Source organism: Corvus brachyrhynchos, unplaced genomic scaffold (genome assembly GCF_000691975.1).
Source record: "Corvus brachyrhynchos isolate BGI_N302 unplaced genomic scaffold, ASM69197v1 scaffold141, whole genome shotgun sequence".
Lineage (NCBI taxonomy): Eukaryota > Metazoa > Chordata > Aves > Passeriformes > Corvidae > Corvus > Corvus brachyrhynchos.
Genome location: NW_008236186.1, coordinates 201591 through 216330, shown reverse-complemented (window position 1 = coordinate 216330; position 14740 = coordinate 201591). Strand labels below are relative to the sequence as shown.

At 53.4% G+C, this 14740-nt stretch overlaps 3 protein-coding genes across 5 annotated transcripts in view; 2 read left to right on the top strand and 1 right to left on the bottom strand.

Moving 5' to 3' along the window:
* IL1B (interleukin 1 beta) overlaps nt 1-4401 on the top strand; it is a 10430-nt gene extending 6029 nt beyond the window's left edge. Inside the window, exon 7 of the mRNA XM_017738724.1 lies at nt 4397-4401. Within this exon, the coding sequence (XP_017594213.1) occupies nt 4397-4401 (5 nt within the window). The remainder of the gene's footprint in view (nt 1-4396) is intronic.
* Nucleotides 589-9892, top strand: CKAP2L (cytoskeleton associated protein 2 like). Of its 3 annotated transcripts, XM_017738828.1 has the most exons (8): nt 589-698; nt 1936-2002; nt 4397-5490; nt 5914-6106; nt 8413-8568; nt 8926-8989; nt 9276-9423; nt 9515-9892. In XM_017738828.1, exons 3-8 carry the CDS (start codon nt 4433-4435, stop codon nt 9756-9758), a joined length of 1863 nt encoding a protein of 620 aa, XP_017594317.1. In that variant the 5' UTR covers nt 589-698; nt 1936-2002; nt 4397-4432; the 3' UTR covers nt 9759-9892. The 3 variants fall into 3 exon arrangements, with proteins under 3 accessions (XP_017594317.1, XP_017594304.1, XP_017594313.1); XM_017738815.1 differs by lacking the exons at nt 589-698; nt 1936-2002 and adding an exon at nt 3104-3183; XM_017738824.1 differs by lacking the exons at nt 589-698; nt 1936-2002; nt 8413-8568 and adding an exon at nt 3104-3183.
* Nucleotides 9893-10891: 999 nt separating this feature from the next.
* NT5DC4 (5'-nucleotidase domain containing 4) overlaps nt 10892-14740 on the bottom strand; it is a 14786-nt gene continuing 10937 nt past the window's right edge. Inside the window, exons 2-18 of the mRNA XM_017738837.1 lie at nt 14535-14608; nt 14338-14455; nt 14163-14258; nt 13987-14078; nt 13839-13896; nt 13635-13728; nt 13471-13524; nt 13285-13368; nt 13106-13147; nt 12913-13020; nt 12685-12751; nt 12429-12599; nt 12292-12343; nt 12140-12200; nt 11855-12031; nt 11608-11709; nt 10892-11507 (exon numbers count right to left, since the gene is read on the bottom strand). Of these exons, the coding sequence (XP_017594326.1) occupies nt 11460-11507; nt 11608-11709; nt 11855-12031; nt 12140-12200; nt 12292-12343; nt 12429-12599; nt 12685-12751; nt 12913-13020; nt 13106-13147; nt 13285-13368; nt 13471-13524; nt 13635-13728; nt 13839-13896; nt 13987-14078; nt 14163-14258; nt 14338-14455; nt 14535-14553 (1443 nt within the window). The 5' untranslated portion in view covers nt 14554-14608 and the 3' untranslated portion in view covers nt 10892-11459. The remainder of the gene's footprint in view (nt 11508-11607; nt 11710-11854; nt 12032-12139; nt 12201-12291; nt 12344-12428; nt 12600-12684; nt 12752-12912; nt 13021-13105; nt 13148-13284; nt 13369-13470; nt 13525-13634; nt 13729-13838; nt 13897-13986; nt 14079-14162; nt 14259-14337; nt 14456-14534; nt 14609-14740) is intronic.

The window sequence follows — 14740 nt, the reverse complement described above, 5'->3', positions numbered from 1 at the left end:
AGAGAGCTTGGGGGCGATTTTGTCTATTCTTAAATGTGGATCACAGAGACGGTCACAACTTTAAGTGGCTCAGAGAATTGTCCATATTCAAACTGGCCAGCTGATAGGTTCTGCCAGGTCCCAGAGGAAGCTGTAAACAAACACCCCTTAGCAAGGACATCCCTTTCGGGACTATGCTTGCTAACCTATGACAGGTGCCCTGGTGCCGCAGCCAAACTGGGAGTGTCGGAAGTATCCTTTCTCCTCCTTTTGAGACGCTCCTTGCTTTTCCCTCTTACTTGTGTTAGAAGAGGCCTTGGCTGCTAGTGGGCGCAGGCCTGCGGGATATACAGCTGAAACGGAATCGTGGGCAGCATCTCCCCTTTCCTTCTGCAAACTGAGCCCTGCACAGCTGGGGTGTTGAGTGGCATCACTCTGTGAGGGTCGGGAAGCTCAAGTGCCAGTGAGCCTCTGGGCAGTATCATGTGCATGGGAATTTCTGGGAACAGCATTGCCAGGTTCCCCAGGCAGGGAGCTTGAGAGATGTGCAATGTAGCGTTTGAGACTAAGAGAAATCCATTGTCACAGATATTTGTTCTTTGAGAACTGAGACCGTGCTGCGTGCACTGCATTTCCTGTCATCTCTCTGCAGAGCAACGGAGGAGCCGGCCGCAGAACTGCCAAGCAGCCAAGGAAAGGCTGAAATGCGCAAGCACAAAGTAAGTTAGGAGGATGTTGGGCTTGGATGAGATGATATGTAAAGGTCTGAGGTATAGCTGGCTCTCCCCACTGGCCAGTGTCTGCCTTCTCTGGCCTGCGTACAAAGAACCAGCTCCTGCCAGGGCCTCGCTGTCTGGGCTCTGCCCCCACAGCACCCTGGCAGTGGTCTATGGTTACTGGCAGCAGGAGCAGAGGGATGGTTTGAGTGCTGGCATTTCCCAGTGGCTGATGGTGTCTCTTCTGCATATTTTATGAGTCTCTGTGAAACTTTCTCATCTCAGCTCCTGGCTCTGGCAGAACAAGCCTTGCTGCTAAAAACTCAGATCCAGAACCAGGTCTCAAGGAAAGGGTGATTGGAGTCTCACCACTGGTTTTTAATGGCAGCTTCCAGTGGCCTTTGGAATATGTTCGTATCAGGAAGGGGCGTTTTCAGTGCATCTGGCAGGAAAATAGGAAGAGAAGAAGCAGGATCAAAGAGCAAACCAGTTCCTGTCACCAGGCTCTGGGAAACGCCACTAATGTAATAGAAATGAGAGAAGATTCACGACCTTTCTTTTTGGCATAGGGCAGCACTTGGGCAGAACAGAAGATGATCCCCCCTCACTCTCTAGGCTCTTTCTTATGGAAAAGTACTTGTGCAGGCATTCATCTTCCCAGAGGGCTGAGCTGCTACCCTGGAGCAGAGGGATGGGAGAACTCCCCAGCTGGCTGCTGTCAGAGGGCTCCAGTTCTGTGAGGAGGAGAGGACAGGACTGTGGGAGCTGACAGTGGCCTGCTGTCCCACCTTCCTGCTTAGCTGCCAGTGCCTGGACAGCTGCAAGGCTTGTGGATCAGCTACACTGCAGTGAACCCCACTCAGGACTCTCTGAGGCACCACTATGACCTGCAGCGTGGCAGCGGCGTGACCCCATCTGTCTGTGACACACAGGGCAATCTGGGAGCCTCCAAACCCCCTACCTGGCAGACAGTTGCCTGCAGGAATCATTTTGGTTAGCTTTGTTGTCCATGGAAGTTTGGGGACAACCTTGGATGTTAATGGTTTGTGTTGCTTTTCTGTTGCCACACAAAAGAAAAAGAATTCATAGTATGGGCTAGTATTCCTTGACAGGTTTTTGATTTCTGAAAACTACTCCTAAGCTCCTGTGTCTGAGACAACCAGCAGTGGGTTAGATATTTAACTCTTTCTGCTTTTCTTATGGCTGATAAATAACCTGATCATTTGTTTGACTTTCACAGACACTTTTTAAAGAACTGGACTAATCACCTGAATCCACCCTTCGAGCCAGTTTCTAAACTCAAGCATGTAAGTAGGAAGCTTTTGGGTCTCTCATGCTTTAAGTGAGTCTGGGCAGAACAGGGTCCCCTGTCACGAATGAGTGTTTCATGGTTGCTTAAAGAATCACTGGCAAAGGTATCAGCAAAAGCAGGTGTAATATAAAAGTGAAAGCACGACAAAGTTCATTGTCAAGGTTCACTCTACTAACTGGATGGTTAAAGCACATAGAGAAAAAGCAAGCTAAAATCTAAAATCAATCAATCTAAAACCAAAACCCACTCAAAAATTACCTACGTGGAGGCTGGGGGAGTGAGGCAGGGGAAGGGAAGGGTAAGGCTAAAAAGGAATAAGGAAGGTCCATTGAGTCACAAGATTCAGAGCGGACAGTCTTGCTAATCTGAGCACTGGACTTGACCAACAGTTTAGGCCTGAAGGTTTTAACAGCACTTAACAGTATTTATTGAATAGGTTAAATTAAACAATTTAACAAAGGATTCGTATAGAATTTACTGTAGCACAACCAAGGATGGAAAAGTACTTGTGCAGGCATTCATCTTCCCAGAGGGCTGAGCTGCTACCCTGGAGCAGAGGGATGGGAGAACTCCCCAGCTGGCTGCTGTCAGAGGGCTCCAGTTCTGTGAGGAGGAGAGGACAGGACTGTGGGAGCTGACAGTGGCCTGCTGTCCCACCTTCCTGCTTAGCTGCCAGTGCCTGGACAGCTGCAAGGCTTGTGGATCAGCTACACTGCAGTGAACCCCACTCAGGACTCTCTGAGGCACCACTATGACCTGCAGCGTGGCAGCGGCGTGACCCCATCTGTCTGTGACACACAGGGCAATCTGGGAGCCTCCAAACCCCCTACCTGGCAGACAGTTGCCTGCAGGAATCATTTTGGTTAGCTTTGTTGTCCATGGAAGTTTGGGGACAACCTTGGATGTTAATGGTTTGTGTTGCTTTTCTGTTGCCACACAAAAGAAAAAGAATTCATAGTATGGGCTAGTATTCCTTGACAGGTTTTTGATTTCTGAAAACTACTCCTAAGCTCCTGTGTCTGAGACAACCAGCAGTGGGTTAGATATTTAACTCTTTCTGCTTTTCTTATGGCTGATAAATAACCTGATCATTTGTTTGACTTTCACAGACACTTTTTAAAGAACTGGACTAATCACCTGAATCCACCCTTCGAGCCAGTTTCTAAACTCAAGCATGTAAGTAGGAAGCTTTTGGGTCTCTCATGCTTTAAGTGAGTCTGGGCAGAACAGGGTCCCCTGTCACGAATGAGTGTTTCATGGTTGCTTAAAGAATCACTGGCAAAGGTATCAGCAAAAGCAGGTGTAATATAAAAGTGAAAGCACGACAAAGTTCATTGTCAAGGTTCACTCTACTAACTGGATGGTTAAAGCACATAGAGAAAAAGCAAGCTAAAATCTAAAATCAATCAATCTAAAACCAAAACCCACTCAAAAATTACCTACGTGGAGGCTGGGGGAGTGAGGCAGGGGAAGGGAAGGGTAAGGCTAAAAAGGAATAAGGAAGGTCCATTGAGTCACAAGATTCAGAGCGGACAGTCTTGCTAATCTGAGCACTGGACTTGACCAACAGTTTAGGCCTGAAGGTTTTAACAGCACTTAACAGTATTTATTGAATAGGTTAAATTAAACAATTTAACAAAGGATTCGTATAGAATTTACTGTAGCACAACCAAGGAAAGCCACATTCATGGAACATTTGCTGTAGCATACTTACACACGTATAGACCTAAAGAGTTTGTACAAGGTAGATACCTGTGAAAAAACTTCCCCTCAAATTCAGTGAAGGACTCATGTTGATGCCTTTGTATCCTCTCAACAGGCAAAGGGTTGAGCCTCGGGGAGAGGGGGCATCAGCCCAGGCTCTGTTGACATCATTTGCTGTTCCTCCAAGTACAGCAAACGTGAGAGTTTGCTGGCTCTGAGATGTCCCGCTCAGAGGGAGATGCTGGTCACAGCCCACAGCAGTCCAGGAGAGCTCAAAGGGTCTCACTCAGGATTGCTACTTACAGGGTCACAAGAGAATGTACTCTAGTCATAATAATTTTTCATCCTGGCTGCAATTCAGATCTGTAACTTGCTTTGAAAACCACATCCCCAAGTCAGGGTGGTGAGCTCCTGACTCCAAATGGGGGCATACAACAGACGGCTAAGTAGCTGGCAGTGAGTCAACTAATTATTTTTCAAAGGAGTTTAGCTTAGTTAGGAGTTTCAGTTTGGAAGACTGGTCCTTTGCCCATGTCCTGGTGGGTGTTGTGTTACTGGTCTGTTGACAGCTGCTTTGTCATGACTGTCCCCTGGGCTGCTTTGTCATGACTGTCCCCTGGGCCAGCTGTCAGGGTCTGACCAAGCTGTGGTCTCCTTGGAGCTGAGGGCTGCTTTGTCTTTCCAGATTGAGAGGAACCAGGAGGATGTTCTTGGGAACGTGATGGAGGGTGCTCAAGGGCATGGCAAGCTTGGAGCGAAATCCACACAGCACTCTGGCCACACTGCTCAGCAGAAGCCTTCAAATACATCCCAGAGAGCAGCAGGGGTGTGTCCAGTGCAGCCGGGGAACAATGGGAAGCTTCCTGCTTCTGCACAGACCAGAGACAGACTCCCACCTTCAAGCTCAGGTCACCTAAATCCAGAAAGGAACCCGAAGTCTGCACAGGATACTGTCACTGCAGCAGCACCTCAGGTGGGAAGTGACCGCCCCCCTCCTGGAGCACCTCACTCCCTGAATGAGGGGCTGCAGGACAGGCTAGTCTGCCACAAGGAAAACCTCGGCCCACGAGCCTCCACACCCCCGGTGCTGATCAGAGCTTTACAATCTGATGGAAACGGTCTCGGGAAGAAGAGAGTCTTGGCCCACAGGCAAAGCTCAGCCGTAACGTCAAGGCCTGTTCTGGGTCCAAAAGACAGAATTAGTAACCGCCAGCCTAAGGAAGAGCCAGTTCTGGATAAATTCAGGAAAACCCTGCCAGAGTCAAAGAGTGTGTCTCAAAATACAAGTACCAGAACTCAGCCGTTGCAGCCCTCTCGGTTCCTTCCTGCTTCTGATAATTTGCTACATAAAAACCCAGGGAAAACTACTACAGTGAGGCAACCTGTAGGAAAGCCACCTGGCACAGCTCCAGGGGGAAGTCTCAAGCACCACAGCCAACCTCCCCCAGTGAGAAGATTTCCCACCAAGCCTCCCACCTTGGGCAAGCCCGAGGGGACCACAAACCTGAAATCCAGCCTGAACCCAGGTGTCACTTTGCCAAGGCCCATGGTTAAAGAGGGGATGGACAGGAAGGACATGAAGGTGGTGCCTCCTGGACACACAGCAGCATCCCAAGGGACAGGCCACCCAAACCAGTCTCACAGCATACACAACTCCAAAACTCCTGTACTTGAGGATGACTTGAGAAGTAGGAGAGATGAGCTTCAACCAGAGCTACCGAAGGCAGGTGGTATGCAGGCTAGGCGCATTCCAAGGATCCCATCAGCTGCAGATCGTAAGTAAGTGGCAGCTCTGGCCACCTGGGTCCTTGCCTCCAGGAAACAGCAGAGTTTAAAAGGTTTAAGTGGGTGAGCCTGCTGAAAATGGAGTCCAAAGTCTTTTATCAGCAAAAGTTTTGGGAGGTTGATGCCCTGAAAAAGAAAGGGTTGGGGATAATGTTGGGTGTCACCCTGGGTTCCTCTCCCACCGATTCAGTAAGTGGAAGGAGAGTGTGTGGCCACTCTCCTGTTTTAGCCTCAAGGCTTACACTTGAGAGTGTTTTCCTTTCCCAGTCTAGAGCTCAGATGTGTTTCTGACATAGATATACTGATTGGTTTTGAGCAGCTGAAGTTGGCTAAAGGGAGATTCCAAGGAAAAAACAGCCAGCTCTTGCCAAGCTACTGTCTGCTGGGGTGGTAACTGATCTCTCGGTCCTTGGACAGGAAACAGCTGGAGGAGTGGTTGGCATCCAAAGGCAAGAAGTACAAGCGGCCACCGATGGCGCTGCTTCAGAAGCAGGCAGTGAAGCCATCCTGCAGAAGCATCAAAGCAAAAGAGAAGCAAGAGAATCCAGAGCAGCGCTGCCAAGCGGAGATCAACAACGTATTAACTCAGTGCCTGAAGTTTGCTGAGGAGGTGAGAATGGGAAAGGAGCTGCTTGAACAAGCTTCTCCTCTCCTGGAGCACGCCAGGGGATGAGGGCCATGTCCCTCCTGTAGCTAAGAGGGGTTGGGAGCAAGTGTTCAGTTGCCAGAGGGGAAACACAGGAAAATAAAAGTCCTCCTGAAGTTATGGGTAGGCCAAAGGCATGCGGTGAGCTGTGCTGGCCGGGAGAATGGAGAGGTACCCTGTCCAAACGGACTGCTGTGGTTTAACCCCAGCCAGCAGCCAAGCCCCATGCAGCTGCTCACGCAGTCCTCCACCAGCAGGACTGGGGAGAGAATCATAAGGATAAAAGCCAAAGAATTAATGGGTTGAGATAAAGACAGTTTAATTGGGAAAGCAAAAGCTGTGCACACAAGCAAAGCAAAACATCGACTCCCTGCTTCCCATGGTCAGGCAGGTGTTCTGCCACTAATGGTTAAAGTTATTAGGATTAAAAATCATGGCAAGTTTTATTTGTGTAGCATTTGATTACTATAGGACTAGTAATATTATCAAATTTTTGGGTATATTGCATAAATTTTTGGGTATAGCATCAGACACAGAAGTAAAGTAAAAAATTGGTTTTTGACTGTCTTGAGACGAGCATTAGCAGGCATTTTCAATCAGCTGCCTGCCCATTTAGATCAAGTAAAAGCAGTCAATTTCGTTAGCATTTATGTTTTTACCTGGTACTTTAGCAGCCAGGGCTCACGATATTTTGCCAGAGGGGAAACACAGGAAAATAAAAGTCCTCCTGAAGTTATGGGTAGGCCAAAGGCATGCGGTGAGCTGTGCTGGCCGGGAGAATGGAGAGGTACCCTGTCCAAACGGACTGCTGTGGTTTAACCCCAGCCAGCAGCCAAGCCCCATGCAGCTGCTCACGCAGTCCTCCACCAGCAGGACTGGGGAGAGAATCATAAGGATAAAAGCCAAAGAATTAATGGGTTGAGATAAAGACAGTTTAATTGGGAAAGCAAAAGCTGTGCACACAAGCAAAGCAAAACATCGACTCCCTGCTTCCCATGGTCAGGCAGGTGTTCTGCCACTTCCAGGAGAGCAGGGCCCCATCACATGCAGTGGTGACTTGGGAAGACAAACAGCATCAACTGTTCGTCAACTCCAAATGTCCCCCCCACTTTATACACTGAGTACAGGGTCCAGAATATATCTTTGGTCTCTTGGAGTCACCTCTCCTGGCTGTGTTTCCTTTCAACTTCCCACAGATCCCCAGCATCCTTGACAGTGTGGCAGTACAAAAAGTAGAAAATGCCTTGGTGCTGTGTAAATCTTGCTCAGCAATTATGAAAATACCTCTTGTCATCACTGTGTTTAGCACAAATTCCAAGCACACAGCCCCATACCAACCACTGGGAAGGAAATTAATTCTAGCCCAGACAAAGCCAGCATGGGCCTTCTGCGTGACACTGATGGTGTCCTGGAACCTGGCAGTCTGCAGCAGCAGCCCAGGCTGATTGAGCCAACTCGAGGTAGATCCCTGGTGGGTGTCACAGCTTGAGGTATGTCCCTGGTGAGCTACAGTTGCTAGGACCACTGACTGCTAGCCCTGCTCCAGGGTTTACTTGCCCCAATTAATGCCAGCACTGGAGTCTATCCCTTGACACCCCTCTGGAATACTAGACTCACTTACTCAAGGGGAAGATAGAGACAGGACAGCTTTTAGCTGCCATGGTTATGTGTTGGAAATGAAAAAGAGTCCGACGACTCCGGCGGGGGGAGAAATTGCAGTCCCAAACCAATGTGGTTGATAAGAGCAAGCTCCGTTTATTAGCAATCCAGAGGCACTTCTATAGAATACCAGCTTGGTAACTCTTAAGTGCCTTAAAACTTACCAAAGCGCATTTCTGCTTCTACATAATTGGACTTACATTGACAAGCTTCTACAGTTATGTTATGATTAAAAGAATTCAGAGTTCACCCTCCCTTCTCTCCCAGTTAGCACATCTTATCAGCACAGCTGCATTGCTTCCAACTCCCTTCTTTGTTTCTCAGGCTTGGTTCTCACACAAGAATTTTCTCATGGAGAGTCTTTCTCACACAGGCCTTTTGCTTGCAGGCTCTTGCTACAGTTCTTTTATTGATCCCATAATTCTATCAGTGATCCATGTCCCTGATCCTTTAATAATATTGCAACAGTTATGTAGGAGACTTGCAAACCCAGACTTTTGAGGCCCTCCTCCTGGAGAGTGTTGGAGTGTTGGGAGCTGTGGTTAGGCACAGACTACTTCCTGGTGCACACACTCGTCCATGCCATGGACACCTTTCCCTTCTCCTTGTAGGGTGTCCCTGCAGAGGAGCTCTTGGCAGTCCTGTCCCATGTGCCCCAGGCAGAGAAATTTGCCAAATTCTGGATCTGCCAAGCAAAGCTGCTGGCCCGGAATGGCCCCTTTGACGTGTTGCAGCTGTACAGAGAAGCAGTCAGCGCTGGGGCTGAGGTGAGTGGGGCATGCCAGCTCCCTGTGTTCCCTGCCTCCACACTGGAGGGCTTCCTTGAGATCCAAGGGCCAGGTTTTGGAATGAGTTTAGCAGCATTAGTCACTGGTGAAAAAGTCCCTTAGAGCTGCCTGTCCCATTCCATGCTGCAGGATGTGCCCATGCAGGGTGGGCACCTGGCCAGCTGTGTTGGGTGCTGATGGATCCCAGTGGGCAAAGGGGAATCCTGCAGCCTCTTCCTGCTGTCCTCAGCACAGGGTGTTGCGATGCAGCAAAAACCTTTCCTCCTATTCAGCTGTAACTCTGGTCTCCATTCCCATGCCAGATCTGCCCTGACCCATGTTCTGCTTTTCCTGCAGCCAGTTGAGGAGCTCAGGGAAACTGCTCTCAGTATTTTGAAGGATGCAGCCCAAAACTTGGAAGGTAACCTGAACATTGTGGGGCCGGCTGGAGCATGGGTAGGTGGGGTGTCCCTGGTGTTCCCAGCCGGGAAGCAACGCGGTTTACAGTCCGTTCCAGCACCTTGTGTCCCTCTTGACGAGTGTTGTGAAAGTCTGGAATCCTGATCTCAAAAATGGGACAATGTTACTCTGCCTGGGCTAGGGAGGGTCCTGGACTGGCAAGTCTCTACAGCCATGTGCCCTGGCCCCTGTCCAGAGTGCCAGCTGCTGCTCTCTGCAACTGCATTGCCCTTTTCCTCTCCTGCCAGGAGAAAAGGCCGAGGAACCCGTTCCTTGGGGTCCTATGACACCTTGTCCAGGTGAGAGGCAGCCCACAGCATCGACTCCAGGCCTGGTGGGGAGGCCCCTGACCTCACTTCCCCCCTCAATCAAGTTACAGGTTACATCTGCATCCAGGTAAGGCTGAATCTCCTGCTCCTGGTAGCACACACCCTCCATGTCAGTGCTCCTCCACAGGGTTTAACCAAGGCTCTTGTCCTCTCCATAGAGGAAGGGAGTTCCCAGAAGGCCCAGAATTGAAATTTTTGACACCCGTGCGGCGCTCGCTACGGATTGAGCGAGTTGTGAGTCTCTACCCAGAGATGCTGAAGGACCATGACCCTGTGGTGTCATCCCTCAGGGAAATCCTGGATGCTGAGGAGGAGACTTGCTTCTTCTTCCGGAAAAACCTGGCTTTGCCAGAAGTGACAGAGCTGGAGGATTTGAGTTCATATCCCCCCAAGAGCTCCTGAGGGGTTTCCAGCAGGGGCAGGCCACCTGCCCACTGTGCTGCTCCACTGACTGCTCTTGCTGCCCCTCAGATGTAGAGGCGAGGGGGATGGCATTGTATCAAATATCTAAATGCTGGTTTAAAACTTGCAGTAGAGATGTGTGTCAGCTAGTGAGTGGTGTGGAGACACCAGCTGCGTCTCCTGGGATTGTCTCCCCAGGACTGCCCTCAGCTCCTCTGCCACAACACACACGGTGGTTTTCCTGCTGTAGAATGGTGTCAGTTGGACTGCAATATTCCAGGTACCTCCCAGTGTTCGGAAGCAGTGTCCTGAGGAACTGGTGGTGGGGGACACAGACACCCCCAACTCACATCAGTGTAGGTGTAGTCACTGTTGTTCTCTGGAGCTGCCTTGTGCCCTGCCTGGACAGCATCTGTATGTCCCCTACTGAGAGGCATGTGCAGAGACCTGGTGTCCAGAGGCACAGGTGCTTGTGCCTGAGGGGCTGGGGGACCTGCAGTGCTCCAGCAGCTTCTGTGCAGGTCCCAAGACTGATAGCAGCACCAAGGGTTGCAGAGGACCTTGGGGTGCAGCAGGCCAGGCCCCCACCACCTGGACATGGTGGGGGTCTGGGGACAGATGAGCCCTGTAAGGGCACTTGGGCCCCCTCCGCTGCTGTCCCTGCACTTGGAGCAGGCAGCGGCACAAGGTACCAGGCAAGAGGTTGGTGAGGGGATTGGCAGGTGCTCTCTGCTGTGAACAGTGACCATATGGCAGCTGCAGAAGGGGAGCCCTACTGTCCTCCACCCAGCCGCAGCAAGCAGTGGTCCTGGCCCCATCACGGTCTTTTGCCTCCTCTCTCCCTCACAATGCACCCAACCCCAGCCTTGCCTCAGCATCTCTATTGAGTCATGGATGCTGGAAGAAGTCTGGGAGCAGCGTGCTGGAGTTCTGGCACGGGGCTGGCTCCACTCTGTGGAGTGCTGCTGGCCTGGCCCTCCTCTGCAGAGGTGGGGATAGCTCGGGGCTACCACCTTCTGCCCAGGGGCTTGCACTTGTCCCAGCTGCTGGACAAGGATTTGGGGACTGCCCTTTGCCCCCACCTCTCAGGGGCAGGGACAAAGCAGTTTTCCTTTAAAACAGTCAATGTTATGTCTCTTTGGTGCCAGGAGGTTTGAGTATCTTTATAAATAGAAAAGGGTAGAAAAAAGAAGAGGGGAACAGCTGGTGAAGAGGGTTCCCCTGGAGCAGCTGTCACCTCCAGAGCCCCACCCCCTCCACCCAGCACTGCAGTGCTCATGGCCAGGCCCAGAGACTGAAGGGGCAGGAGCTGCTGGGACCCCGACTGCTGCGGTGGGGCTTCCAGTGACACTGGAGCAGTGGCACTGCCCATTCACCCTGGTGTGGGGTGGCCCCAGGCTGGCACTGAGCTGGTGGGAGAAATATGAGTTAAAGGGGCACCAGGCAGATATGAGTTAAAGGGGCAGGAGCTGGCAGGCTTGGGGGGGGCCCTCTCCTGGCTCTGGGCACAGTCAGGAGAAGGTCCCAACTGCCCAGGGACAGCTGTGACAGGGGCCATGGGTCAGGGCCAGCAGCCATCCTGTGGCCACCAGAGGTGGTAGATGACCGTGGATAGCTTCCATCTGGCAGTGCAAGTGGTCCAGGGCCCCCGAATGCCCTCCCGTGAGGCTGGCACCTGCCTTGGCAGCAGCTGGGGTGTGCTCAGGCTTCTCCATCATCTTCCTCCTCCCCACTCGAGTCCTGGGGGACCTGAGACAGAACGGACGGGGCTCAGTGGGCACAGGACCCTGAGGGCATCAGGGTGGCAGGATGCCCATGTCCTTCTACCCCTCTGTCCCCTGCCACCCACCTGCTGGCCAGGGTCACCGTGCTGGGCCAGCCAGGGAGGAAGGGCAGTGACCGCATCCCCTGAGTCCAGGCGAGAGTGCTCCACTGTTGACTCATGGGCCATCTGCGGGGGGGTGGACAAGGCTCCCAGAGAGAGGCTGGGACCCGCCAGCCCAAGGGGTGGGGGTCCTTTTTATCATCCCCATGGCCGCCTCAGGGAGGGAAACTGAGGCACAGCAGGTGAGCAGCAGGGGCTGGGGGCTGCATACCAGGACAGGGGGTGCCCGGAAGAGGTAGCTGAAGGGGTAATAGAGGAAGTTGATGAAGGAGGCAGCATAGAGATCTGCATAGCGCATCAGCTGGTTGGCAAAGAGCGTCTGACGTGAGCCACAGCGGAAGAGGCTGCCCATCTTCCCGTAGCACATGTCCATCTCATGTGTGACTTTCTGTGGGCACAGCAGGACAGTCAGGGCCCCCAACGCCCCCTGGGGGCCCCCCCACGGAGGAAGCTGTGGCAGGGTGGGGAGCTGAGCTGTGTGTCAGCTGCGTGTCACCTGGATTCGACGCTTGATGGAGCTGATGTCCGGGCGCTCGCTGCTGCCACTGTCCAAGTGCCTGGAATGGAACAGACCCAGCTGAGGGCTCACCTGGAGGGTTCCCCACAGGTGTTCCCACCCCTGTCTCTATCCCATCCCAACCAACTCACTGGTACAGCTCAGCCAGGAAGAGATCCAGGCTCCTCAGCTCCTCAAACAGCTCTGCAAGTGCAATGGGGCCAGCTCAGTGCAGGAGCGTCACCCACTGCCCAGCATGACTGACAAAGAGGGTCAGGGCACGGCCTACTGACGCAGTTTTGCCATCGAGGGGTGTAGGAGGCTCCAGGCCACCTCCCCTTGCATGGCAAAGTCTGTGTCCCCAGCCTGACACTGCTCACCGCTCTAAAGATGTGGTCGCCCATGTAGAGGATGTCTTTGCCCTTCACACCCAGGAGGTCACACACCACATCTGAGGAGCCTGGAACAGCCGGGGGTCAAGGTGGGGGGCGAGTGGGCCCCCGTGCCACCCACAGAGCCCAGACAGAGCCCAGCTGGGCGCTTACCACCGGAGTAGACAGCGCAGTGCTGGAGGGGGCCGGTATATGTCCCAATGCGCAGCTTCCCCGTGTCCTGCAAGACAAGAGGACTCCAGGATGGGGACACTGGTATCTGTGCCTGCTTGGTGCCCAATCAGCCATGAAATCTACCCTGCTGTACTCACAGGAGCCCCCTCAGTGCCTAAACAGTGCCCACCACCCCAACTAGCCCCGTAGCAGGGGAGAGGTCCCCACCGTGTCAACTTGGCGCAGGACGGTGCCCTCAGCAAAGAAGAGGGGCTTGCGGGGGTCCCCCACAATCAGGTCGAAATAGGACCTCCAGGGGCGTTGTGGGACGTCAGCCTGTGGGTGCCGGGGAGGGGGTCAACAGGAGAATGCTGATGGCACTCTGCGTCCTCCACCCAGCCCACAGTGAGGACAGACTCACCTTGTCCCCCTGGCTGAAGTCAAACAGGTAGGACATGATGGCCTGCAAGGACATCTGGCATCATCACTGCTGCCCCCAGGGCAGGCAGACCCTGCCTGTGCTTCAACACATCCCCTCTGCCTCCCCCATCCAGGGCAAGCTGGACCTGGTGGTGGGGGACACAGACACCCCCAACTCACGTCAGTGTAGGTGTAGTCACTGTTGGTGGCCAGGAAGACCTTCCCCACCTCCTTCATGCGGCTCAGCAGCAGTGGCACACGGGGCTGGTGTGGGGCAAGTCAGTGGGAGCGAGCCCGGGGGGGCCACGAGGAACTGACTGAGGGGAGCAGAGGAGGGAGGAGGCTATGGGGGTCTGCACAACTCACATCCTTCACCACATATTTCTCCAGGTTCTCTAGCGTCTTCTCCTTGAGGCAGCCCTGCAGAAGGGACGGGGTGGGGCTGACCAAAATCTCGCAGGGTGTGCGTGTGGGAAAACCCCAGCACTCTCAGCTCCCACCACCAGCAGCCCCCTGCCCATTGCACCCACAGAGAGGTGGACATGGTCCATGGCCTCGCGCACATCCTGGAACATGCTGCGGAAGGACATGAAGAGGTTCCCATGCTTGTAGCCGGTGTCACAGCTGCAACAGTCAGGAATAGAAGAGGTGAAGGGGCTGCCCTGCCAAGGGAAACTCCCTCCAGGATTTACCCCCTGTCCGATCCAAGCCCCCACCCATCACCTCCCTCTTACTTGACATATCTGGAGCAGTTGGTGAAGAAGTCCACCAGACAGGCATAGAGGTGGGCCTCTGTGGGGGAGGGGGCTATGAGAGGGGGTGCGGGACAGGACAGCGCCCCAAGGTGGTGGGAGGGCCAGGACGATAGGGGTTCTCACTCACCTGTGAGGTTGAAGAGGGTGTTGAGGATGTGGAAGCGCTTCATGTCATCCCGCTGGATGAACTTGTTGGGATAATAGTGCAGGATTTCGGCTCTGGGGAGGGAGCATGGAGCTGCACTCCACCCTGAGGGACCCCCAACCCCCCCTGCCCCAGGGGTGGGGGATTCCCAGACTCACCCTTTGAGGAAGCGGAAGCCATGAGCACAGACCAGCAGGTTCCCGTGGGAATCCACCTTCAGCAGGTTCCCGTACAGGGCATCGAACACCAGCCCCCTGCACCACACAGCTGTCAGTGCGTGGGGGGCTCACTTCCCTCCCCCTCCCGGCTCTGGGACCCCCTCCACAAACTCACCGGGTGGGGAAGGTGGGGTCATATTTGTAGGCAAGGATCTCAGGAGGGTACCCAATGGCAACGAGGTGCTCCAGCAACAGGTTGAAGGCCAACTCCTCGTAGTCAGGGGACTTGTACACTGTATGGGGGGAAGGGGCGATGTGGGCAGGGGCTCCCACTACCACCCCACCCTGCCTTAGGGCTCCTCCAAAACGCACCAGCCAAGGTGTAGTCCATGTCAAAGCCAAAGCACTTGATCTTCTCCAGTGCCAAGCTCCGGTTGACAAAGATCCTGGGGGTGATCACGGCGGGAGTTACGGGGTGAGGAGAGGTTTAGGGCTGGGGTGGCACAGAGGAAGAGACAGGGTCGTGCTTCCCTATCCCAGTCCCTGGTCAGTGCTCTGGGAGGGTCGTGTGCTCATCC